Genomic DNA, 26,960 nt, shown 5'->3' with positions numbered 1-26,960 from the left:
TAGTAATAATAGAAGTTGAGGTAAGCGGATAGAAGGGTGATAGGGCTGCCGATAGCTCCATATTAACTACTTTATGAGAGTGCCCTCAATACTCCTTCAGAATTCCAGATATGCCCACTGGTTAAAAAATATTGCTGATGCCTTCCTGAAAGGAAACTAATAATTGGTAATGATTTCATAGATAGAAAATTCAATTTCATATACAAACATGCATATTTACATTTTATGATGAAATACGTAATAGGGGTATTGGGGTGCCTTACTTATATGGTGCAGAAAAGGGACGCGGTGGCTCAGTGGCTTAGGACACTGAGCTTGTCGATCAGAAGGTCGGCAGTTTGGCGGGTCGAATCCCAAGTGCCGCGTAACAGTGAGTGCCTGTTACTCGTCCCAGCTTCTGCCAACCTAGCAGTTCGAAAGCACGTAAAAATGCAAGTAGAAAAATAGGGACCACTATGGTGGGAAGGTAACAGCGTTCCGTGCGCCTTTGGCATCTAGTCATGCCGGCCACATGACCACGGAGACATCCTCGGACAAACGCTGGCTTTTCGGCTTTGAAACGGAGATGAGCACCGGCCCCTAGAGTTGGAAATGACTAGCACACATGTGTGGGAGAACCTTTACCTTTACTTATATGGTGCACAAACATAATTGGGAATTGTTTGGAAAAAATTAGCAGGTTTTATTCAAAGAAATTCATAAATGCATTCAGGTAATGTTCAGCTAAATGGCTAGAAAAAATAATAAATTCAGTCTAATTTTGAATAAACAGTTGGACTGTGGATACTATATATATGCCATGGTGCTGTTTGGTCCACAGGACTGCCTTCTCCCCTATGTTGTTTTTGGTTTCCCTGAGCTAATAAGACGTGCACATTTTGGAAAAAAATTGGAAGATTTTCAGAAAAAAAATTAATTTTTGTCGGGCTTCTGTGGGAGGCAGAAAGAAGTCTGCTGCTTTAATGAACTGCGTAATTAAAACATATTTAACGCAACACATATATTAATGCAACTTTTTTCAGGCTTGTGTAATGGCACTGAAAGAAGACTTGTTTACTTTAACAAGTAGCAAAGAGATGTTATGCTAGCACAAGTTTCAAAGTGCTTGTGTTTGTTTCTTCCATCTATGGCTTGAAAAAGTTGCTTGTTTTCAGTTTAGCTAACATAGCCAAACATTGTACACCGTTTATAAAGCCATCTAATTGAATATTGTGGTACTGATAAAGGAGAATATTTGTAGCTTCAGGGTTGAAATAAGAGGCCCTTGGTGCTCTTTGAGCTTGGCTGTTTTCTTGTATTATCCAGATTAGGTAACATCATCAGTGCTAGGTAAATATTGTAGCTGTACTATGTGTGTGTTTTAACCACAGGCTTTCCTTAACTATCATTTGGAATAGGTTTGTTCATGTGTGTTTGTTGCTAGCAGTATTCTACTGCAAGTTGTAAATAAGCATACAAAAGTTTCTAGCATGGAAGATAAGGAACCTAGGAGCTTTGTTCTACTAGCAATCCCTGGTTTTCTACCCTTCACCCAGAAAGAACGATTTTTTTTCAGTAATCTGCTCAGTTTGATTCTAGAAAAGGAGGAAGAGTAGAGCCAATTCATTCCTCTACATCAGACATGTCAAACACAAGGCCCGGGGGCCGGATCCGGCCCGTGAAGTGGTTTCATGTGGCCCACGAAGCCATCCTGGAAACAGTGAGGGAACGGCCCCCACTGCCTTGGCCCTGGCCCAGAGATCCTCCTCCTGCCAGAGACCCTCAGATCTGTCCCACTCCTGCCCAGGCCCCCATAGGCACCCGTGATGCCAACGATGTAGAGCTGGCCATGCCCACCCAGTAGGCCATACGCACTCTAGCCATGCCCACCCAGTAGGCCATGCCCACCCAGGCCACACCCACCCGGCCCCCTGAGGGCAACGGCAATGCTGATGCGGCCCTCAATGAAATTGAGTTTGACACCCCTGCTCTACCTGGAACTTCCAGTTACCTATGGCAACTGGTGAAGCACAGTTCTAATGCAAAATGCTTTCCAGGTTCCAATCGGTTTTAAAAAAAGCTTATAATTCCAATAATGATCTCACTGGATTTCTTGTTGATAGCAATCTCATTGGCATTTGCCAGTCAGGCATTTAGGGCAGTTGAAATAGAAGTATTCTGAGCAACCTTGTCTTACTCTTGCCCGTAAACGTTTGGTAGATAATGAAGGAGAAATTATCTGGAGTAACAGTTAAAGGTTGTGGTCATTTTTTTTGTCTTTCCATAATATGTTTCTGAACGAAACAATATTGTTCTCTGAGGAAAAACATTCCTAGTACTTTGGAAAATTCTACTGTTAGGTTATTTTACAGTTACAATGTTTTACAGGGTTGGGTTTTTTTTAACTTTTTAAGTGATGTATTTATGATGAGGTTTCAAAAGTTACTCTTGTTCTACTGCAACATGTTCAAAAACTGTTTTGAAGAAGAAAAAAATTCTCCCGAGCTTATAGACTTTGAAAATGGGGTCCTTGTAATACAAAGTTTAAATTTTGTACTATCTCCAGGAAATCCAATTGTCTGAGGCATTTTCAGCTTCTAATATCTGGAAAAGTCATCACAAGATTATAATAGAGGAAAAAACCAAGTTAGAGGTCCAGGTTGAAAGTCTAAAAAAGTAAGTAAATGCCTGTGGCTAAATAATTCTCATTTTTAAAAGACATAACAGCCTGTTTTCATTTTTCATGTCATTTGTGTCATGTTTATAATTTCCATTCTGCTTAGGATATTTTACTTGGACATTTGATAGGAATCAATAAAATAAAAACTAAATAAATAACAAGCCCCAACTTTACAATGGAGAGGTTTTTGGATTTCAGTCGTTTTCTTGTGGTTTTTATGGTCTTTAGCAATAAAACAGACTTACTCTGGGTCATTGAGTTGCGGTCATTTTTCCTAAGCAGTCAACCAGTTTGGAGAATGTCTGTATTAGTCTTTTTAGTGGGGCAACAAGAAACTGAGAAGATACAAAAGCATTATCATTTAGTTACTTCCTATCCTGTTTCTGTTGTGTAGATTTGTTCCTACTGTGGTTTGTTTGCAAGAAATACATTTGGGATACAAATATTAATTTGGTCACCATTGGTGACGGTAGGCAAATGAACAGACCTTTAGAGCAGGGGTCCCTAACCCCTGGTCCATGGACCAGTACTGGGCTGCGGCATGCCAGCAACCGGGCCGTACAAACAAGCAAAGCCCCATCTGCGGGATGCAGGCAGCACACAAAACCACGCCTCCTCCGGTCCGCAAAAAACCCCTTTCTCCATGTAACCGGTCCCTAGTGCCCAAACGGTTGGAGACCTCTGCTTTAGAGGAAGGATAGGTTGAACGTCTCAGACTTTTGTCAGATTGCTTGGTTTCCACAGTGGCTGAAAGAAGAGGTTTCTCTTTGACCGTGGCCAATATTGAAAGAAGCTGGTGAAGAGAGACAGAATAGTTTTCTTATTTTCAGCTGATTCTTTGCTGCATTTCTTCTACAGCCAATGCAATAGGGTGTTTGTCAAATCCTTCCATCGTTAGAATGCTTCACGGAAAATAATTTCCATGCATTTGCATGCTGGTAGTAGAGAAAAGCATTTCCACTTCCTTGCAATTGCAGAGAGGAAAGCTACTAAGTGCAATGAGTTAATTCATCTGCAAGGGATTAATTATTTTTCCATCAAACTGCAAACGCTGAGGAAGTCAGCTGCAGCTCAAACCTTATTAAACTTCTTAGTAGAAAAGGTACTGCCAGACACCTTTTTTTCCACCACAGTCCAAACATGTCTCTGCTATAATGTCTATAACAAAGAGCACTTGAGTTTCTGGCGGCTATAAACATTTCCAACTGTTGCAGTAAGTGGACAGTGGCATGTATGGAACTTACTGAGTGTGATAAACAGTCAAATATATCATAATTAACCTGATTAGTTACCAGGAATAGCATAGATAAAATCATACACCTCTTTTTGTAGTGCAGTTTTATACTGCAGTGTTTGGGGGCCATACAAACTGGGCAGCACTACAGTTTTTATTAACTTGACTTGCTTTTGTGTGCACATTGGAGAAGGAACTCCATGAAATGCAGCACAACATACCACAAAACAGATGGAAATAAGATGAAATTGCTACTCTTGAATAGACCTTAAATTCTGAACCAATTAATTAATTTAATTATATCTTTCTTTTCAATGTCATAATTAGAATAAGTAGATTTTACTTACTGAAACACAGTTTTCTGTATATAAAGATATATATTTAAACATCTAAAAAGTTGGTAATAGAGATTATACTTAAACCAAAGAAGCTATAATTATTGCAGTGCATTTATAATTAAATAGTATTTTGCACATATTAATTGCTAAAGAAGTTGTATTTCAATCCTTAAAAGGCAGACCACAGACCTTGTAATGGATCTAAACAGAATAGAAGATGATGGAAGAAAGTCAACAAACAAGATTATCCAAAAGATTAATTTTGCTGCTTCTGAAAATAAAAAGATTTCTACAGAAAATTCAAAACTAAAGGCAAGTTATCTAAAGTTTTATTTATAGTTCAGCTTTACTCAGAACAACTTCCTCGATGAAATTCCAGGAGTTTTTTCCCCCCTAAATAATTTGTCTTTAACTTTAGAGGGCTGTTTTGATCTGCTGCAATTACAGTAATGGAAATAGGCAGGATTTTTTCTGCTTAATCCTTCTGTGAAGGTGAAGCCTTTATTCAGAATAATATTCCTTTTGGATGGAGAGCTTTCAAAGTTCATTCTAGTTCTCAAAATGTATATTAAGAAGGATTCTCAGTCTAATAGGGGACTTTCAGAAATAAATCTAAGGTTCAAGCTTATAATATTGAATGTTATGTATCCTACATTTAAACATTACAAATGTTTTTGTCAGCCATTACATTTTTCTGGACCAGTGCCTATACAAATTATACTCTTAATTGTAGGCATCCCTAGCTGATCTGGAAGAAAATTTTAATTCTGCAGAAGCTGAACTTGAAAATTTACATGAACGAGTGCATCAGCAAAAAGAACTGGTTGAAGAGTATAAAACTGAGGTAAGTTTGCCATGAGCCTAATTTGGACAATACTTTCTCCTTATACACAATATGAATTGAAGGTATGCTTTCCTTATTATTCTAGCAATCCTGCTTCAGTTTTAAAGCAGGATTCTTCAGCACATAAACTTCTTCATAAAGTTTCAGATTTTTTCAACAAACTCGAAACATGCATTTTATTTAATAAATATGACTTTCACAAATAGCGCTACGAAAAATAATAATAACAGTAACCTTTGGGAATCAGTACTGACCACTTTAGAGGCTTCTGGCTTGGACCCTTACATCCATTGGAGATATGCATAACATAGAAAACACACTTTATTTCAGTTAAATTCTTACATAGATTTTTGCCATTTATTTTTAAACTCTTTAAGCTGTTAGTTAACTTTTCTTCTGTTCCGGGATGAAGATTTACTCACCAGGTAGTTTTTTAAAATTTGTTGTGTGGAAGAGCTCTTTTAAGTTTAAAATAATTGTAAATCCAAAGGGTTTTAAAAGTGAGATTAGACGAACCTGGTGTCCTTAAAGAGCTTTTGATGGCTGCCCTCGTCTCTTGGTGCTTAAGAACAGCCATCTCCTGTCAAGTGGACAATCTCAGTGTCCAGAAAGGTTCAGTTGAACCGTGCTTATTGTTCTTTGCTGCATTGTCATCTACAGTACTTTGGAGAAGTTTAGTTCACTGTTCCTCCCCTGGCAGTCAACAGACATCACTTTTTGGAAGTAGCTTGTCAATTCCTTCTTCCTGTAGTTGAGAAAAGTGACAAGCCAATATCACTCAGCTGGTTTGGTGGCTAAGGTGAGGCTCATGTATTCTAGTCTGATTCTTTATCCACTACACCAGAGGTCCCCAACTTTTCGGGCACCAGGGACCGGTTCTGTGGAGAAAGGTTTTTCCACAGACGGGAGGGTGCGTGGTTTTGTGTGCTGCCTGCATCTTGCAGATGGGGCTTTGCTTGTTTGTGAGGACTGGTTGCTGGCCCCATACTGGTCCACAGACCGGGGGCTGGGGAACCCTGCTAAAGAATGATCCGCTCTGGGTGTCGAGTATGCTAGTTGACTGGCAGACACTGTCCTAAATCCAGTCCAAATAATATTGCTGTGTGTGTCTGTGTCTGTCTGTTTGTCTGTCTATATCTATATCTATCTATCTATCTATCTATCTATCTATCTATCTATCTATCTATCTATCTATCTATCGTATCTATAACATACAATAAATAAAATATTGTCCTAGGTGGCAAAACTAGAAATGGAAGCTGAGCAACTGAGAAGAAGACACGAAATGGTCATGCATGATAGCAGAACTACCACTGAAGGCAAAGATTTAGAACGAGATGTGGTACGGTATATATATTCTTTGTGTTCCGTTCTGTGGTTTGTGGTTGGACTGCAGGAAGGTGAACAAAGTGACTGAACTCTTGTGTGTTTTTTTCCTCCACCCCCGATACCATGACACAGATGAAGAGCCAAATGGAGGCTCGCCAGAAGGAGGTAGAATATGCCCGTGGCTTACAGAAAGCAGCTGAAGAGAAACTGCAGAAGGATCAGGAAATTCTCCTCTCCTGCCAAAAGAGCTGCGTAGAAAAGTCCAAAGCCATTAGGGAGCTGCAGGCTCAGGTGCTTCGAGAATAAAACTTTCCTGCTTGATATTTAAACCAGCGCCAGAAAAAAATATTTTAAAAAAATTGGCAACTTGGCTATCATCATGAATGTTAGCTATCATCAACTTTAAAAAAAATGAGGGGTTTTTTCCCCCTTTAAGCTAACTCCAGTTTTTCAAGGAATTAATGCTACAGATTGTTCTTTTCTGTTGTTTTTAAACTATTATCAGATTCATTTCAAAGTGGGCACTTGGGCATACAGGAATTATTCAGGAGTTAGTTTCTCCCAGGTAGGAAAGGTATTCGGGACCCCAATGAGTGTCTTTTCAGTAGTAACAATTAAAACAAAAACCTTGCATCCCGCTAGGCATTTCAAAAGTAGTATATACTGTACAGGTAGTCCTCCATTTATAATGGCAGTTGGAATTGGAATTTCTCTTCCTAAATGATGAGGCTTTAATGTGCAATTGGGGAGGGCTGGGAACATGGATTGGGAAGGGCTGTGTCTTGGAGGGTTTATGGGGATGTGGCATGGGTCAGGAAGGGGTCACAGGGAAGCGAGGGAGGCATGGAGGTGCACAAAACAATTGCTATCTATTTTGAGAACTCTGTATAGGCACGAGGGATGGGAAATAATAAAGCTCAATATACAGTTGCAAGAAAAAGTATGTGAACCCTTTGGGATTACGTGGAGTTTTGCATGAATTGGCCATAAAATGCGCTCTAAACATCATGTAAGTCACAACAATAGAAAAACACAGTCTGCTTAAAATAATACTACACAAACATTAGCTGTTGTCATGTTTTAATTGAACATAAGATGGAAACATTCACAGTGTAGGGTGGAAAAAGTATGTGAACCTTTGGACTTAATAACTGGTTGACCCTCCTTTGGCAGCAATAACCTCAACCAAACGTTTCCTGTAGTTTCAGATCAGACCTGCACAACGATCTGGAGTAATTTTGGACCACTCCTCTGCACAAAACTGTTTCAGTGTAGCAATATTCTTGGGATGTCTGGTGTGAATCGCTCTCTTAAGGTCATGCCACAGCATTTCAATCGGGTTGAGGTCAGGACTCTGACTGGGCCACTCCAGAAGGCGTATTCTGTTCTGTTGAAGCCATTGTTTTGTTGAATTACTTGTATGCTTTGGGTCATTGTCCTGTTGCATCACCCATCCTATGCGGAGCTTCAGTTGGCAGACAGATGGTCGTACGTTTTCCTGCAAAATGTCCTGATAAACTCTAGAATTCATTTTCCCATCAATGACAACAATCCATCTAGGCCCTGAGGCAGCAAAGCAGCCCCAAACCATGATGCTCCCTCCGCCATGTTTTACAGTGGGGATGAGGTTTTGATGTTGGTGTGCTGTGCCTTTTTTCTCCACACATAGTGTTGTGTGTTTTTCCCAGACAACTCAATTTTGGTTTCATCTGTCCACAGTATATTTTGCCAGTAGTGCTGTGGAACATCCAGGTGCTCTTTTGCAAACTTCAAACGTGCTGCGATATTTTTTTTTTGGACAGCAATGGCTTCCTCCGTGGTGTCCTCCCATGTACTCCATTCTTGTTTAATGTTTTCCTTATTGTAGATGTGTCAACAAAAATGTTAGCATGTGCCAGAGATTTCTGTAGGTCTTTAGCTGACACTCTAGGATTCTTCTCTACCTCATTAAGCATTATGCGCTATGCTTTTGCAGTCATTTTTACAGGACGACCACGCCTAGGGAGAGTAGCAACAGTGCTAAACTTTCTCCATTTGTAGACAGTCTGTCTTACCGTGGACACAAGAACATCAAGGCTTTTGGAGATACTTTTGTAACCCTTTCCAGCTTCATGCAAGTCAACAATTCTTGATCGTAGGTCTTCTGAGAGCTCTTTTCTGTGAGGCATGGTTTGCATCAGACAGTGCTTCTTGAGACCGGTAAACCCAAAACAGGTGTGTGTTTTTAAAGGGCAGGACAGCTGTTAGCAACACATCCAATATCACACTGATTGGAGTCAAGGTTGGCTCACTCCTGGCTCCAATTAGCTCTTGGAGAAGTCATTAGGCTAGGGGTTCACATACTTTTTCCACCCTGCACTGTGAACGTTTACATGTTATGTTCAATTAAAACATGACAACAGCTAATGTTTGTGTAGTATTATTTTAAGCAGACTGTGTTTTTCTATTGTTGTGACTTACATGACGTTTACAGCGCATTTTATGGCCAATTCGTGCAAAACTCCATGTAATCCCAAAGGGTTCACGTACTTTTTCTTGCAACTGTAATAAAGTGGGAGAATAATGCAGTGGTTTATTATTATTTTTATTATCCCACCTTTATAATTTTTTACAACTAACTCAAGGTGGCAGACATATCTAATACTTCTTCCCCCTCCTATTTCTCCCTAACAACCCTGCAAAGTGAGTTATGCTGAGAGTCTTCAGTGCAAGCGATGCCTCCGTCCAGATACCTAATTCAAGCAGCCATTAATTTTTCAACAGCTATTAGTCTGAAAAAAGTCCCAACGTACAGTGATTACAGAATCTCAGTTTTCCTGAAATTATCTTTCTCTCTCTTATTGAAACTGTTTCAGTAAGAAGTCACTACTCAAACAAACATCATATTGCCAAGTAAATAGTTGCACGCTGCATAGCAATACACAAAACTTTTAAAATTAAAGAGGCTTGGGTTTTTTTTGTTTATTTGGTTTATTTATAAGTCCCTTTCCAGCAAATGCTCTCAGTCGCAAAACTATTCAGCATAGTAAATAAAGCATTGGAAGAGTGAGTATCGCACAGCAGAGCAGTGAAATAAAATGGCATCATAAAAGCACAATAATATGTGTTTTAAAACAAGGACAATGTAAAGATGTCTGCTTAACAGTCCCAAGCCCAAGAACGATGGGCTGAGGTGGACACTTGCTGAAATAATAGAAAACAGGTCCATTTCCTGCCATTGTTCAGCTTAATTCAGAAGGTGACAAGAACCAGAGTAGGATCTAATGAATTGATCCTGATGTCCATTCCTTCTTGTCTGAAGGGCAGATGGGAAAGCAATTCTACTGGAAAACATGGGGAACAACTCTTTGCTGCCTCCTCTTGCATGTGGAAGGATGCTTTTCAGATGAAGCATGGAAAAATTGCTTCTCATCCTCTGCGGAACCTCCCTTGGGAGAAGGCGAAGTGCTTCTTGAATTCTCTCTGAGCCAGATCTTCCACAATTTTGGATTGCTGTATATTATTCTTGCAAAATACAATTGGAGCACTTAGTATTTAACAGTGGATTTATCTGCCAATATTGCAGTGAAGGATAGAACAGAGCTAGTTTCACAGCACTTCATTTCTATATAGCTGTTGGATATGCTAACTATTTGCATCCCCTTTTTTTAAACAGATAAATCATAGTGATGACTTTTTGAAACAGCTTTCTTTGGAAGAGGAAAATTACAACATTCAGCTAAAATATGAGGGAGTTAAAAGGTAAGCGTGATACTTGCTTTTCTTCAAAGCTACTTATTCCTACTTATTTCTCTGTGTAGTATTCTTACTCCTGTCTACATATTTGACTTAAAAGAAAGCTAGAAGAAATTGAACTGCAAAACAAAGAACTGGAAAAACAGTTGGTGAATCAAGAAGATAGCCTTCAGAAAACTGAACTGCACTTCAAACAGAAACTTGTTGAATATGATGCTTTAGCGAGACAGTTGGAAGCTGCTTTGGAAGATGGAAGGAAACAGGTAAAATTAATATTGATGGCTGAATGTTTTAATGAAATTAAGAATAATATGTCTCTATGCATAACTGCAAAGATCACATATATAATTCTTTCCAATTCAAACCCTTTTGAGGTGAATTATATGTACACACACACACACACACACACATGCAGATGATACCACTCTTAATGGCAGAAAGTGAAGAAGAACTAAAGAGCCTCTTGTGGGTGAAGAAGAAGAGTGCAAAAGTTGGGTTGAAACTTAACATTAAGAAAACCAAGATCATGGCATCCGGCCCTCTCAGTTTCTGGCAAATGGAGGTAGTGACAGATTTTATTTTCCTGGGCTCCAAGATCACTGCAGATGGGGATTGTAGCCAAGAAATTAAAAGACGCTTGCTCCTGGGGAGGAAAGCCATGGCAAATCTAGACAGCACACTAAAACGCAGAGACATCACCCTGTCAACAAAAGTGCATATAGTCAAGGCTATGGTCTTCCCAGTTGCAATGTATGGCACTGAAAGGTGGACCATAAGAAAGGCTGAGCGCCAAAGAATTGAAGCCTTTGAACTCTGGTGCTGGAGAAGACTCCTGCGAGTCCCTTGGACTGCAAGGCGATCAAACCGGTCAGTCCTAGAGGAGATCAACTCTGACTGCTCTTTAGAAGGCCAGGTCCTGAAGTTGAAAGTCAAATACTTCGGCCACCTAATGAGAAGGAAGGACTCACTGGAGAAGAGCCTAATGCTTGGAAAGATTGAGGGCAAGAGAAGAAGGGAACAACAGAGAATGAGGTGGCTGGATGGAGTCACTGAAGCAGTAGGCGTGAGCCTAAATGGACTCCAGAAGATGGTAGAGGACAGGAAGGCCTGGAGAAACGTCCATGGGGTTGCGATGGGTTGGACACGACTTCGCAGCTAACAACAACAACATATATCAATTTTAAACCCTCTTTTTGAAAAAAAATCACCCTGATAAACAAATAGAATATACAAAAATGCAGTCAGAGAGACATAAGATGAAATTAATTGGGTAAAAAAGTCAAATTGTATAAAAGGGATTTTGCTGGAATATCCACAACAGGACCTTTTGTTTCTCAGATAATATACTTAAAAGCAAGGATTGAACCAAAATCTTTGGTTCAAAAACTTCTGGATCACAACCTTCCTCACTAGGAAAAAAAACTTCAATTAGTTTCTCTAAGTGGAAGAAAGGGGTTCAGCCAATACTTGGTTTCAAAGATAGATAATAACGTTAACAAAATTGAAACTTAATATTTTAGACTGAGCCAAGAACTCAGCAGTCAAAATTAGAAAAATACTATCATTTCTGGTTGAGTGATCATTTTAAAATAATGGTAGTTTTTTCAAAAATATTCATAATATTTTTATTTATTTATTTTAATCCCAATTATATCCTGCCCTTCTCCGAAGACTCAGGGCGGCTTACAAGCTTAGCAGTAGCCTTCATTCTATGTATATGCCTGCTTGTTAGGGCTTCCACACACACCCCAAGCGGCATTATTACAAAGTCAGCTTATTGCCCCCAACAATCTGGGTCCTCATTTTACCTACCTCGGAAGGATGGAAGGCTGAGTCAACCTTGAGCCTGGTGGGATGCGAACCTGCACTAATTGCAGGCAGCTGGTGTTACTTGAATATACTTGAAGGTTAACATAAAAAATCATAATGTATAATTTCAACCTGTTTTTTCTATACACCTTTTGTATTAAAAATATGGGTTTCTGTAACAGACATGTTGATGACTATTCATGGAAACAACAGTTTACTGTTGAAGTTGAGAAGCTATGCAATTCAAGTGAACCTTAAGATATTTAATTCTTACAGTTTACAGAGGAAATAGAAAAAGTTAATTCTAAGGAGCGATCTTTTCAGTTGAAAATATTGGATCTAGAAAATGAATTAAGAGAGAAAAGAAAAGAAAAGAAAGAGCTATCCAAAAGACTGGACAGCGTAAGTAGACTTTTTTTTCCATATCAAAATTCTAGATGTATGTACTGTAATAGCACATCTAACTTAAGACTGATTTCAGTATACCGTATATACTTGAGTATAAGCCGAATTTTTCAGCCCACTTTTTGGGCTGAAAAATTCCACTTCGGCTTATACTCCAGTCAACAAAAAAAACTTACCGAGGACTTGTGCGCGGCCGAGGCTTTGGTGCTTCCGGGATCGCCCGCACCTCTCCCAAGCCACCGCCGTCCGAGACCTGCCGAAGTTTGGGGAGGTTTGGGGAGGTGCGCGCGCACCTCCCCAAACTCCGCGCCTTGCCTGCCTGCTTCTTTCCGCAGCGGAAAGAAGCAGGCAGGCAGGGCGCGGAGGAACGGAGACTTGCCGACGTTTGGGGAGGTTTGGGCGTCTCCCCAAACCTCGGCAGGTCTCCGTTCCTCCGCGCAGACCTGCCGACGTTTGGGGAGGTTTGGGCGCCTCCCCAAACCTCCCCAAACCTCGGCAGGTCTCCGTTCCTCCTGCCGACCTTTGGGGAGGTTTGGGCGCCTCCCCAAACCTCCCCAAACCTCGGCAGGTCTCCGTTCCTCCTGCCGACCTTTGGGGAGGTTTGGGCGCCTCCCCAAACCTCCCCAAACCTCGGCAGGTCTCCGTTCCTCCTGCCGACCTTTGGGGAGGTTTGGGCGCCTCCCCAAACCTCGGCAGGTCTCCGTTCCTCCGCGCAGACCTGCCGACGTTTGGGAAGGTTTGGGCGCTTCCCCAAACCTCCCCAGGTCTCCGTTCCTGTTTGGGGAGGTTTGGGCGCCTCCCCAAACCTCCCCAAACCTCGGCAGGTCTCCGTTCCTGTTTGGGGAGGTTTGGGCGCCTCCCCAAACCTCCCCAAACCTCGGCAGGTCTCCGTTCCTCCGCGCAGACCTGCCGACCTTTGGGGAGGTTTGGGCGCCTCCCCAAACCTCCCCAAACCTCGGCAGGTCTCCGTTCCTCCGCGCAGACCTGCCGACCTTTGGGGAGGTTTGGGCGCCTCCCCAAACGTCCCCAAACCTCGGCAGGTCTCCGTTCCTGTTTGGGGAGGTTTGGGCGCCTCCCCAAACCTCCCCAAACCTCGGCAGGTCTCCGTTCCTCCGCGCAGACCTGCCGACCTTTGGGGAGGTTTGGGCGCCTCCCCAAACGTCCCCAAACCTCGGCAGGTCTCCGTTCCTGTTTGGGGAGGTTTGGGCGCCTCCCCAAACCTCCCCAAACCTCGGCAGGTCTCCGTTCCTCCGCGCAGACCTGCCGACCTTTGGGGAGGTTTGGGCGCCTCCCCAAACGTCCCCAAACCTCGGCAGGTCTCCGTTCCTGTTTGGGGAGGTTTGGGCGCCTCCCCAAACGTCCCCAAACCTCGGCAGGTCTCCGTTCCTCCGCGCAGACCTGCCGACCTTTGGGGAGGTTTGGGCGCCTCCCCAAACGTCCCCAAACCTCGGCAGGTCTCCGTTCCTGTTTGGGGAGGTTTGGGCGCCTCCCCAAACCTCCCCAAACCTCGGCAGGTCTCCGTTCCTGTTTGGGGAGGTTTGGGCGCCTCCCCAAACGTCCCCAAACCTCGGCAGGTCTCCGTTCCTCCGCGCAGACCTGCCGACCTTTGGGGAGGTTTGGGCGCCTCCCCAAACGTCCCCAAACCTCGGCAGGTCTCCGTTCCTGTTTGGGGAGGTTTGGGCGCCTCCCCAAACCTCCCCAAACCTCGGCAGGTCTCCGTTCCTCCTGCCGACCTTTGGGGAGGTTTGGGCGCCTCCCCAAACCTCCCCAAACCTCGGCAGGTCTCCGTTCCTCCTGCCGACCTTTGGGGAGGTTTGGGCGCCTCCCCAAACCTCCCCAAACCTCGGCAGGTCTCCGTTCCTCCTGCCGACCTTTGGGGAGGTTTGGGCGCCTCCCCAAACCTCGGCAGGTCTCCGTTCCTCCGCGCAGACCTGCCGACGTTTGGGAAGGTTTGGGCGCTTCCCCAAACCTCCCCAGGTCTCCGTTCCTGTTTGGGGAGGTTTGGGCGCCTCCCCAAACCTCCCCAAACCTCGGCAGGTCTCCGTTCCTGTTTGGGGAGGTTTGGGCGCCTCCCCAAACCTCCCCAAACCTCGGCAGGTCTCCGTTCCTCCGCGCAGACCTGCCGACCTTTGGGGAGGTTTGGGCGCCTCCCCAAACCTCCCCAAACCTCGGCAGGTCTCCGTTCCTCCGCGCAGACCTGCCGACCTTTGGGGAGGTTTGGGCGCCTCCCCAAACGTCCCCAAACCTCGGCAGGTCTCCGTTCCTGTTTGGGGAGGTTTGGGCGCCTCCCCAAACCTCCCCAAACCTCGGCAGGTCTCCGTTCCTCCGCGCAGACCTGCCGACCTTTGGGGAGGTTTGGGCGCCTCCCCAAACGTCCCCAAACCTCGGCAGGTCTCCGTTCCTGTTTGGGGAGGTTTGGGCGCCTCCCCAAACCTCCCCAAACCTCGGCAGGTCTCCGTTCCTCCGCGCAGACCTGCCGACCTTTGGGGAGGTTTGGGCGCCTCCCCAAACGTCCCCAAACCTCGGCAGGTCTCCGTTCCTGTTTGGGGAGGTTTGGGCGCCTCCCCAAACGTCCCCAAACCTCGGCAGGTCTCCGTTCCTCCGCGCAGACCTGCCGACCTTTGGGGAGGTTTGGGCGCCTCCCCAAACGTCCCCAAACCTCGGCAGGTCTCCGTTCCTGTTTGGGGAGGTTTGGGCGCCTCCCCAAACGTCCCCAAACCTCGGCAGGTCTCCGTTCCTGTTTGGGGAGGTTTGGGCGCCTCCCCAAACCTCGGCAGATCTCCGTTCCTCCGCGCAGACCTGCCGACCTTTGGGGAGGTTTGGGCGCCTCCCCAAACGTCCCCAAACCTCGGCAGGTCTCCGTTCCTCCGCGCAGACCTGCCGACCTTTGGGGAGGTTTGGGCGCCTCCCCAAACGTCCCCAAACCTCGGCAGGTCTCCGTTCCTGTTTGGGGAGGTTTGGGCGCCTCCCCAAACGTCCCCAAACCTCGGCAGGTCTCCGTTCCTCCGCGCAGACCTGCCGACCTTTGGGGAGGTTTGGGCGCCTCCCCAACCGTCCCCAAACCTCGGCAGGTCTCCGTTCCTGTTTGGGGAGGTTTGGGCGCCTCCCCAAACCTCCCCAAACCTCGGCAGGTCTCCGTTCCTCCGTGCAGACCTGCCGACCTTTGGGGAGGTTTGGGCGCCTCCCCAAACGTCCCCAAACCTCGGCAGGTCTCCGTTCCTGTTTGGGGAGGTTTGGGCGCCTCCCCAAACCTCCCCAAACCTCGGCAGGTCTCCGTTCCTCCGCGCAGACCTGCCGACGTTTGGGGAGGTTTGGGCGCCTCCCCAAACCTCCCCAAACCTCGGCAGGTCTCCGTTCCTGTTTGGGGAGGTTTGGGCGCCTCCCCAAACCTCCCCAAACCTCGGCAGGTCTCCGTTCCTCCGCGCAGACCTGCCGACCTTTGGGGAGGTTTGGGCGCCTCCCCAAACGTCCCCAAACCTCGGCAGGTCTCCGTTCCTCCGCGCAGACCTGCCGACCTTTGGGGAGGTTTGGGCGCCTCCCCAAACGTCCCCAAACCTCGGCAGGTCTCCGTTCCTGTTTGGGGAGGTTTGGGCGCCTCCCCAAACCTCCCCAAACCTCGGCAGGTCTCCGTTCCTCCGTGCAGACCTGCCGACCTTTGGGGAGGTTTGGGCGCCTCCCCAAACGTCCCCAAACCTCGGCAGGTCTCCGTTCCTGTTTGGGGAGGTTTGGGCGCCTCCCCAAACCTCCCCAAACCTCGGCAGGTCTCCGTTCCTCCGCGCAGACCTGCCGACGTTTGGGGAGGTTTGGGCGCCTCCCCAAACCTCCCCAAACCTCGGCAGGTCTCCGTTCCTCCGCGCAGACCTGCCGACCTTTGGGGAGGTTTGGGCGCCTCCCCAAACGTCCCCAAACCTCGGCAGGTCTCCGTTCCTGTTTGGGGAGGTTTGGGCGCCTCCCCAAACGTCCCCAAACCTCGGCAGGTCTCCGTTCCTCCGCGCAGACCTGCCGACCTTTGGGGAGGTTTGGGCGCCTCCCCAAACGTCCCCAAACCTCGGCAGGTCTCCGTTCCTGTTTGGGGAGGTTTGGGCGCCTCCCCAAACCTCCCCAAACCTCGGCAGGTCTCCGTTCCTCCGTGCAGACCTGCCGACCTTTGGGGAGGTTTGGGCGCCTCCCCAAACGTCCCCAAACCTCGGCAGGTCTCCGTTCCTGTTTGGGGAGGTTTGGGCGCCTCCCCAAACCTCCCCAAACCTCGGCAGGTCTCCGTTCCTCCGCGCAGACCTGCCGACGTTTGGGGAGGTTTGGGCGCCTCCCCAAACCTCCCCAAACCTCGGCAGGTCTCCGTTCCTGTTTGGGGAGGTTTGGGCGCCTCCCCAAACCTCCCCAAACCTCGGCAGGTCTCCGTTCCTCCGCGCAGACCTGCCGACCTTTGGGGAGGTTTGGGCGCCTCCCCAAACGTCCCCAAACCTCGGCAGGTCTCCGTTCTTCCTGCCGACCTTTGGGGAGGTTTGGGCGCCTCCCCAAACCTCCCCAAACCTCGGCAGGTCTGCGCGGAGGAACGGAGACCTGCCGAGGTTTGGGGAGGTTTGGGGAGGCGCCCAAACCTCCCCAAACAGGAACGGAGACCTGCCGAGGTTTGGGGACGTTTGGGGAGGCGCCCAAACCTCCCCAAAGGTCGGCAGGTCTGCGCGGAGGAACGGAGACCTGCCGAGGTTTGGGGAGGTTTGGGGAGGCGCCCAAACCTCCCCAAACAGGAACGGAGACCTGCCGAGGTTTGGGGACGTTTGGGGAGGCGCCCAAACCTCCCCAAAGGTCGGCAGGTCTGCGCGGAGGAACGGAGACCTGCCGAGGTTTGGGGACGTTTGGGGAGGCGCCCAAACCTCCCCAAACAGGAACGGAGACCTGCCGAGGTTTGGGGACGTTTGGGGAGGCGCCCAAACCTCCCCAAAGGTCGGCAGGTCTGCGCGGAGGAATGGAGACCTGCCGAGGTTTGGGGAGGCGCCCAAACCTCCCCAAACAGGAACGGAGACCTGCCGAGGTTTGGGGAGGTTTGGGGAGGCGCCCAAACCTCCCCAAAGGTCGGCAGGTCTGCGCGGAGGAACGGAGACCTGCCGAGGTTTGGGGAGGTTTGGGGAGGCGCCCAAAGCTCCCCAAACAGGAACGGAGACCTGCCGAGGTTTGGGGACGTTTGGGGAGGCGCCCAAACCTCCCCAAAGGTCGGCAGGTCTGCGCAGAGGAACGGAGACCTGCCGAGGTTTGGGGACGTTTGGGGAGGCGCCCAAACCTCCCCAAACGTCGGCAGGTCTGCGCGGAGGAACGGAGACCTGCCGAGGTTTGGGGAGGTTTGGGGAGGTTTGGGGAGGCGCCCAAACCTCCCCAAACAGGAACGGAGACCTGCCGAGGTTTGGGGACGTTTGGGGAGGCGCCCAAACCTCCCCAAAGGTCGGCAGGTCTGCGCGGAGGAACGGAGACCTGCCGAGGTTTGGGGAGGTTTGGGGAGGCGCCCAAACCTCCCCAAACAGGAACGGAGACCTGCCGAGGTTTGGGGACGTTTGGGGAGGCGCCCAAACCTCCCCAAAGGTCGGCAGGTCTGCGCGGAGGAACTGAGACCTGCCGAGGTTTGGGGACGTTTGGGGAGGCGCCCAAACCTCCCCAAACAGGAACGGAGACCTGCCGAGGTTTGGGGACGTTTGGGGAGGCGCCCAAACCTCCCCAAAGGTCGGCAGGTCTGCGCGGAGGAACGGAGACCTGCCGAGGTTTGGGGAGGTTTGGGGAGGCGCCCAAACCTCCCCAAACAGGAACGGAGACCTGCCGAGGTTTGGGGAGGTTTGGGGAGGCGCCCAAACCTCCCCAAAGGTCGGCAGGTCTGCGCGGAGGAACGGAGACCTGCCGAGGTTTGGGGAGGTTTGGGGAGGCGCCCAAACCTCCCCAAAGGTCGGCAGGAGGAACGGAGACCTGCCGAGGTTTGGGGAGGTTTGGGGAGGCGCCCAAACCTCCCCAAAGGTCGGCAGGAGGAACGGAGACCTGCCGACGAGCCGCGGCTACACAGGGTATTCCTGTGTATTCAGGCTTGCAAAATGGCGGATCGAGCCTCTGCTGGCGGCAGAGGCTTGCAGAACGGCGGATCGGCTTATACTCGAGTCAATAACTTTTTCCAGTTTTTGGGGGTGAAATTGGGGGTCTCGGCTTATACTCGAGTCGGCTTATACTCAAGTATATACGGTAATTCTATTTATTATTTCAGTGCTACTTTAATTTGCCTTGAACTTCTTAAACTCATTAGATTTCCATAGGAACTTAAAAAGATCAAACATATTGTATCTAACAAATGAAGTATATTTTATTTATAAATAAGCTAATTAGATGTGTTTCTCTAGTTCACATCAATTTTCCAATTTATTCTATGGTTATCGTGGCAGGTGCTGTCGATCATTATCTACAAAAGTATGAACTTATAAAACAATCTTCACTTTCTACTGTTTGCTGTCAATCCTTTTCCTTTCAAAGCTCAGACTTTTCATTCTCAACGATATAGAAAACCTTTTCTGTGCATGTTTTTATGTACCAAATTATATGCCCCTACTTCCAAGAATCCATTGAGAATTCTCTATATTAATTTTTTCTGGCTGTGATCATTATTAAGGGAGGGAAGTTTGAAAAGGATGTGCCTGAAAGGAAAGGATTAAATATCCTTTCCTCACACACGGACTGGTTCGAATACCTGCCATAATTTGGAGGAAATAAGATGAACAAGGACTTAACAAACTATGTATTTACTTCGTCATGTAATTTTACGATATATTTCTCCCTTGCATTGATCTTGTCAGGATATTGAATTAAACCAAGGGCATTTGGGATCAGATCCCTAACAAATAACAAAGCTCATTAAGACAGATGAAGAGAAATTCGAACAAACCTAACTGCAATCCTAAAATACACTTTTTAGTGAGTACAGACGTATGTTTTTATTTTATTCATTTATTTATCAAATTTAGAAACTACCCATTTCCCTCACAGAGAATCACTGAAGAAATGTGTAGAAATAAAATATGTGCAGGTAAAATATTAAAATGTAAAAACTGTATACAAGAGACAAAGATATTTAAGTTTAATATTAGGAAATTAATTACAAGGCAGAAGGAGGACCTTCAGGTTGCTAACCAGCCCCAAGGCTGGGTGCTTCTTTGTGAGCCGTTAAGTTGCATTTTAAGCATTTTCCATTTTTGTTTTAGACTGACAGTTAAAAATAAACATGAAACTAATATTAATTCATGCACCAGCAGAGTGTCATAGATTTAATATGGAACACATCCTTTGTTCACTTTTTTTACACAAACCGAAGCATATATACACAAGTACATGCATGTGCAATGCATATACACTGAAAATACATTATTGAAAAGAAAGCACATATCAGATTGTTCCACTTCAAGTAAAGTATTTCTGGAAATAATTGTGAATGGTATATACCAGTGGTAGGCAACCTCGGCTCTTTTATGACTCATGGACTTCAACTCCCAGAATTCCTGAGCCAGCCTGGCTGGCTCAGGAATTCTGGGAGTTGAAGTCCATGAGTCATAAAAGAGCCGAGGTTGCCTACCCCTGGTATATACCTATAAACAAAGCTCAGGACTCTTTATGTGTATACGTGTTATAGGTTATCATTATAGAACCATAATTTTTAGAACAACTCATCAGTAGAATGGTTTGCCTCCAAAAGTTGTGAGTGCTCCAACACTGGAAGTTTTTAAGAAGAGGTTGGACGACCATTTGTCTGAAATGGTACAGAGTCTCCTGCTTGAGCAGAGGGTTGGACTAGAAGACCTCTAAGATTCTTTCTAACTCTGTTATTCTTTATTGTATGTTTAAAAAACCCTACCCCAAGAAAGTCATTTGTGTAATCACTTTTAACCCAGCATTCACAAATTGCAGGAACATTTACTTAACCTGATGGGAAAATAGTTCCCTACTTGAATATATATAAAAAAATACGTTAAAAACCCCGAATTACTTGAAAACTTCCTTTTTCAAGTACTTGGTGCTGAAAATACGTAAATGTCTTAGTAATGTTTGTCTTTTTCTTTTTTCAGCGAGAGAAACATCATGAATTGTCTTTAAAGGAACTGGAACACAGTCTTCAAAGATCAGAAAACCGAAACCAAAGTATCCAAAACTATGTGAAGTTTTTGAAAGCCTCATATGCAACAATGTTTGGCTGAATTTGCTTGGTTGTTGTTGTTTTTTTCACAGACTAAAACATATTTTGGAACAGATCTGTGTCTGTTTTTATAGCATTGGAAGGATCTCTTCCACTGTGTTCCCCGAAATTCATACCTTTTTGTCAATTTTTAGCAAAGTACCCAATATCTGTTGAGAAAATCTCTACCAAGCACGGTTGTTCCAGAAAATTCTTCCAGAAAATTCTTGAGGGCTAAGAGGACCAGCTATTCCAACTCTGATATAGAAATCTTAAGTTGAAATAGCAAGAATATTGGAAAGAAGTAATCTCATAATACTGGAGTTCTTGATTTTAAGGAAACTAAAGTTGAATATAACCTAACAAGTATCCTCTTGTTGTTTTTTAAAAAGCTAACGTTAATAAACTCAGAGTCATAATTGCTGAAAAGTCCAATGAGGAAAAAAATGGCAGCACAGAAGCAGCATGTGGCTATAGTAGGAATTTGATTGACATCTGAAAACCAAAGAGGATACATATAAAAGATGGGGAAAGGAATACTTCAGGGAACAAGAATATATACAGATAGCCTGGAACTAAACAGCTGGTGACAGGAAAGCCAAAATTTAGACAAATTTAGTTTTGGCAAGAGATGCTATGAACAAAGATGGATCCTTTAGGTATATTCAGAATTAAAAGAATCAGTTTATCTGCTACACAATGAAGATGTCAAAAGGGAACAAAGGAAAACCAGAATTATAAAAAATTATTTTGGGTCACCCTTTGAGAATATGTGTTTTTTCACACAATTATGAAAGGTAGAATGAAGAGGCAGCATTGAAATTAAGATTATTCAAAATTATCACAAAATATCTATACATATTTCAAAAGAAAAGGAAAGGGGATTCTAAGAAACAATTCTTAGTACACCTTCAGTGTCTGAGAATATTCTAGCGCAGGGCTTTTCAACCAGTGGTACGGATACCACCTGTGGTACATTGGCACCTGGCAGGTGGTATGCGACCATCCTAGAAAAGTGGTAGCGGGTGAGGGGAATGAGCTGAACCGGTGGCAGCACCGCACAAGCCTGAGCGAGAGATGGCTGGAGCTGCAGGGCTGTCAGGGCTCAGCGGAAGCACCAGGATCAGCGCCAGGTTCCACCTGGAGCTCAGCACTGATCCTGGTACATCTGCTGAGCCCAGAAGAAGTGCCGATCAGCTGGAATGTTGCAGCATCCCCAGGGTCTTGTGATTTACATTCAAATGCTTGGCAACTGATTCATATTTATGATGGTCACAGTGTCCCAGGGTCAGGTGAAGTGACCAAAACCTGCAACCACCCAGCAGATGGGAGGAATAAAAACCAAACACCCACCCCACCCCCACTGGCAATCCTCAACAGAGATGCTCAAAACAATGAAAACCTCGGACAGGAGGAAGAGCGCAGGCAGGCAGGTGTCTTGCTCGGCTGTGGCTTGGGGGGCACTTTTTTCAGTGCCATTGTAACTTCAAACAGTCACTAAGCGAACTGTTGTAAGTCGAGGACTACCTGTACTTCATCACTTTTTTCCTTTTTTTTTTTTTTTTTTGGTCATCAAGTTTTTGACACCTTCCTAGACAACTGGTGGTACTCGGATGTTGCCATATCCTAAAAGTGGTACAATGGGTGAAAAGGTTGAAAAGTCCTGCCGTAGAGTAGGGGTGTCAAAACTGCCGGCCTGCAGGCCGGGCGTGTCATCTGGAAGCCGCGCCCACCCCATTGCCGGCAATGGCAAAACCGTCCCAATACAGTTTGACATGTCTGCTGTAGAGTAATACATTTTTATTGCAGCAAACTATTTCAGGAAACATCTTGTGATATATTACCAAACTACTTGTTTACAGGCTGAAGGAATGACTACTGAATAGCTAATATTTGGCTTGAAAATAACATTCAAATAGTGCTTATCAAGTTGGGGTGTGATTCACATGGAATATCACGTCTTGCAATGGAAACTGCACTTTGTAGGTTAGGATCTAAATCAGGCATCTCTTTACAAGCTTCTGGATTAACATTATATATGGAAGCTCCTGCTTCACTGGTAATGCAGAAAGTAACATCCAAAGGGGCAAAGTATTTCTTCATAATTAAGTCAGCAAAGTAAGCTTCAGTTTCCCTACAAGCTGTTCCATTGCCAATCACAATAGTGACACAGTTGTGATCCAACAGAAGTTTCCGTACCTTCTCAGCTTCACAGATTCCTCTACCAGAATGCAAATATCTGTGTGGAGTATCTGACTGATTGGTGAAATAATTGCTAGTTTGCAGCCATGTGTGTACCCAGGGTCAAGTCCCATCAATGTTCACCCTCTCACAGGGCTTGTTAGAAGCAACTGACTATTCCTTCCAAAAAACATTACTGATTCTTTTTCAGCATCTGAAGTTAGTTTTGATCTGAACTCTGCAGAGAAGGGGATAAACAAGACGTTTATATGAATCTTCTATTGAATAGCGTAGTAGTTCCATTAATTCAGCACTAGCATAGGCCTTTGGTCTCCATCTTTCATTTACACACCACCTAGAACAGGGGTCTTCAAACTTGGCCCTTTTATGACTTGTGGACTTCAACTCCCAGAATTCCTCAGCCAGAACGCCTGGCTGAGGAATTCTGGGAGTTGAAGTCCACAAGTCATAAAAGGGCCAAGTTTGAAGACCTCTGACCTAGAAAATTCATTCTTCACTCCATCAGGAATGTTGACCTTTACTTTCAAGATTTTCAGATTCTCTGTTTGGTTAATAGGCAGAATCTGGTGACGTTGAATGCTTTTGATGTAGCAAGAAAATTTTTGGTACAGATGAAATTTGTTGACATTTTTTTTTCATTAATGTCTTTAGAAGTCACTTTTGCTAGAGATGACTGAATGCAAATGTATTTTCTTTGACATAAATTTCTGATAAAATCCAGTGTTTCTTTAGCAACCATGTCAGCCAGGATATGCTCACTCCCGATTTTACTTCCTCGTTGGTGGAAACTCCTTCGACGTTGGACTTGACGTAAAATAATAAGTTGAGTTCCTTTGGATTCTCAAGGAGCAAGTTGGCTGCCTGTTCCAAGCCCAACTGTTTAGCTCTTTGTGCCTTAGTTCCTTTGCTTCCAGTTTTATATGGTGCATATACATGATCCAGTTCCTCCAATGTCTTAACAGTTTAATAATGTAGTTAAAACACTTTCTGACAGTTTTCCTTCTTTTTCAAGTTTTTGGTATTGAGACATGAAGCTTTTTTTGCTGAAGCCTGTAGTTCTTCCATTATTTGTTGCACCTCACGCAGCACATCAGCTTCCAGATTATTGATAAGTTCCTTCCGATACCGAACAATAAAAGGGATTGTATTATCATCACTGAAAAGCTTGACTACATTGGCACACACCCATTCTTCAATATCAGTCCTTTGTGACAAAACCTGTACAATGTCCCGGTTCATTTTATGGTCCCCGTTCAGTTTGCCACCTGCGGCATACTTTACACATTTCTCCTGAGGACATCCTGTTTTAAAAAATTTTAAGGGTGGTTCATCAAATGTAAAATCTTCAGACTCTTCCATCTTTTTTTCCTTTTTTTTTAAATACTGTAGAACTTGTGGATGGTTTATCTGCATTTACCGAGCCAAGTTCACCTTTAATGCTGCCAACCTTCTTCACTGGGATCTTTTTGGTTGAACAGCTCACACTGACATCTTTCTCTCTCATTTTTTATGTTCCTCCAGGTATGACAATAGGCAAAGTTAAGTCCGGCTCCTCTTTTATCACTAGCTTCTTAGTACCTTTCTTAGCTACAAGTGGCTTTCTTCTTGGTCAATGATTTTTTTTCTTCAACCACTTTTGGTTTTGGCACTTTGGCCTTATGTGAGGCTTCCTTTTTGGGGTCCCATTCCTCTTCATATTATTCATCTTCTGATTCTGAAGATGATGGAAGGAAGGAAGGAAGGAAGGAAGGAAGGAAGGAAGGAAGGAAGGAAGGAAGGAAATAAATTCATCTTTTGAAATGCCTGGTTTTGTTGCAGTTCTTGTCCATTTAGAGAATGCTGACATCTAGCAGCCTAGAGGTTTCCATGTTCGGCCACAATCTAAGAAACGGTTTCTTCCCTCCTGCAAGAATTGCTGTTGCGTGAAGTGACAAAGGGCAAACTGCAGCTTCTCCAGGAAGCCTCAGATGTGATGCAGCTGACCTGATGCCCCCGTGGGCATTTCCTTAGCAAAGCATCTTCCAGGTTTAGGTTGAGGCTGCTGGATCAGCTGGGCAGAAAGGAATATTAAAAGCCATCAACTACATAGGAGCAATGCTTGAATAACACGCCAATCTTTTTCTTTTAAGGCTTGCTTGGTTTTCCAATATTTATTGCTGTAAATCATCCTGGCTTGTCTCCTTGTATTACTTCCTGATTTATTCTCCAGTCTGGATTATTCTACAATCCCAGGTCTCCTGAACTGGTCCAGACATGTCTCTTGCCAAATCCCAGGATTGTCATCTTTTCTTGCCAAATAAAATGTTTTCCTACAAATTACTACCATTCTGATTACACATAACTTTATTCTGTGCAGCAGTAAATAAACTGCCATAGGCGTTTAGTCTCCATAAGACATATAAATAACAAGATAGATAAAGTCTCTTGATTTGGGATCAACTCCTAGTGGCCACAGGGACAGTACGTGTCATTTTCTGAGCCGCACTGCAAAATGGTTTGCCTGCTCATTCTGGTTCCCCCATCTAACTTCCCATCAACCCTGCTTAGCTGCTCCTAGATCAACTATGGTTGGTTAGATGCTACCTCCTAGCTTAGTAACTGCGTTTGCATAGAACACTGAATTACAAACCATGGCTTATAAGCCACAATGGCTAAATTTGTACAACTTGATTCTGATCTGCAGCCAACCATAATGGCTGAGCATATCATGATCTGCCTAATGTCTGTCTTAATTTCTTTCCAACACCAATAGAGCTATTAAAACAATCACATGGAAACGCATACGGTACAGTATACTTAAAGAAGAAAAAGCTACACATAGTCCTTCATGGCTCATCTGCACCATCTAATTTGCAGAGTAGTTTTTAGACACCCAGCAACCACCTGCCCAACTTGAAGTCTTTCCCACCAAAGCATTTGTCATGCCAATTCCTCTTTTTAATTATCACTGCAGCCACACAATTATTCCTGGTGAAGGCCCTTCCTTGCAAACATGCCAGGTGCTTATCCACATACCAATTTACCAGCTCCACCTCCCAAGAAAGCCATTGTGAATTACAAACTACAAAAAATAAACCATGTATTTTTAGCAGCCTTAATTTTACAGGCAGGGTTTAAGAGGAAAATATGCTTCGGCAGAAGCAAAATGGTAGGTTGGTAGTTCTGTTATTCTGAGAAGGGAAAATGTTATTTTACAGTGTTTGGGGCATGTAAGAAATATAGAGAATATTTTGGAATCGCAAGTGCTTTCTATGCTGTAGAATAAAACCGTTTATTGTATTGATAAATGCAAGGAAACCATTAAATAACTGATAGACAAAATAAAAAGTATGTTAACTTAGATAAGAGACAATATGTATTAAAGGAAAAAAGAGAGGAAATATTGGCTACAACAAATTGGAGATTTGTTATAAGATGTACCTATATGAAGTGGAACTATTGTAACCCAGACAACACGTTGCTTTTCAAAGATATAAGTGTAATATTGGAAAATCAATAAAAAAATTATATATAAAAAACCCGTTTCAGTAAAGTTTAATGCTGAAAGATCATTTGTGGAGAAGGGCTATTTATTCAGTGGTGGAATATTTATTTTGCATTGTTTCGATGCTCAGCAATTAAACACTTTCTAATGTATGTAGTCCAGCTTTTCCAAATTTTGGCAGCTTCTACGCATAAAAGTTCAGTTCCCTGAACACCCAACTATGGGCTTGCTGGCTTGAAGACCTTGGAAGTAGAATGCCACACATCCAGAAGGAAGCACAAATATAGACAAACTAAGATCTGGCTTATTATTATGAGCCATGGTGGTGCAGTAGTTAGAATGCAGTATTGCAGGCTGATTCTGCCGACTGCCAGGGGTTCGATCTTCACTGGCTCAAGGTTGACTCAGCCTTCCATCCTTCTGAGGCTGGTAAAATGAGTGCCCAGATTGTTGGGGGGGGGCATATGCTGACTCTGTAAACCGCTTACAGAGGGCTGTAAAGCACTGTGAAGCAGTATATAAGTGCTATTGCTATTATGCACTTTGTGAATTTCTAACAGCTGAAGAACAGAAGCCTAGTTTTGTATTTTCTAACTATGACTTTTCATTTAGCATTAGTATATGTTCCAGTTTTTCTTATTTTAAGTGTTTACTACAAATTTTGGAGAGGGAAGATGAACTTTAATATTGAGATGTAAGTCAAACAATAAAGGTATAATAAGTAAATCTG

General features: G+C 44.7%; 1 protein-coding gene and 1 pseudogene across 3 annotated transcripts in view; one reads left to right on the top strand and one right to left on the bottom strand.

Annotated features, from left to right (window-relative positions):
* ODF2L (outer dense fiber of sperm tails 2 like) overlaps positions 1 to 20,620 on the top strand; it is a 40,627-nt gene extending 20,007 nt beyond the window's left edge. For both annotated transcript variants that reach the window (XM_083357694.1, XM_083357695.1), the window contains 9 exons: positions 2,546 to 2,655; positions 4,408 to 4,543; positions 4,965 to 5,075; positions 6,313 to 6,417; positions 6,537 to 6,695; positions 10,060 to 10,145; positions 10,240 to 10,402; positions 12,225 to 12,350; positions 20,438 to 20,620. In XM_083357694.1, the coding sequence (XP_083213820.1) occupies positions 2,546 to 2,655; positions 4,408 to 4,543; positions 4,965 to 5,075; positions 6,313 to 6,417; positions 6,537 to 6,695; positions 10,060 to 10,145; positions 10,240 to 10,402; positions 12,225 to 12,350; positions 20,438 to 20,566 (1,125 nt within the window). In that variant the 3' untranslated portion in view covers positions 20,567 to 20,620. The remainder of the gene's footprint in view (positions 1 to 2,545; positions 2,656 to 4,407; positions 4,544 to 4,964; positions 5,076 to 6,312; positions 6,418 to 6,536; positions 6,696 to 10,059; positions 10,146 to 10,239; positions 10,403 to 12,224; positions 12,351 to 20,437) is intronic.
* A 1,354-nt stretch (positions 20,621 to 21,974) lies between these two features.
* On the bottom strand, positions 21,975 to 24,527 carry LOC310637335 (S1 RNA-binding domain-containing protein 1-like; annotated as a pseudogene). Its single transcript, XR_014494473.1, has 2 exons — positions 23,224 to 24,527; positions 21,975 to 23,080 (listed from the first exon to the last, which is right to left on the bottom strand). The product of XR_014494473.1 is annotated as a S1 RNA-binding domain-containing protein 1-like (transcript).
* Positions 24,528 to 26,960: the final 2,433 nt, after the last annotated feature.

The sequence above is a fragment of the Vipera ursinii genome (assembly GCF_947247035.1).
Source record: "Vipera ursinii genome assembly, chromosome: 3".
Classification (NCBI taxonomy): Eukaryota; Metazoa; Chordata; class Lepidosauria; order Squamata; family Viperidae; genus Vipera; species Vipera ursinii.
Note: the sequence above shows the minus strand (reverse complement) of the source record. Positions and strands in the feature narration are given on the sequence as shown.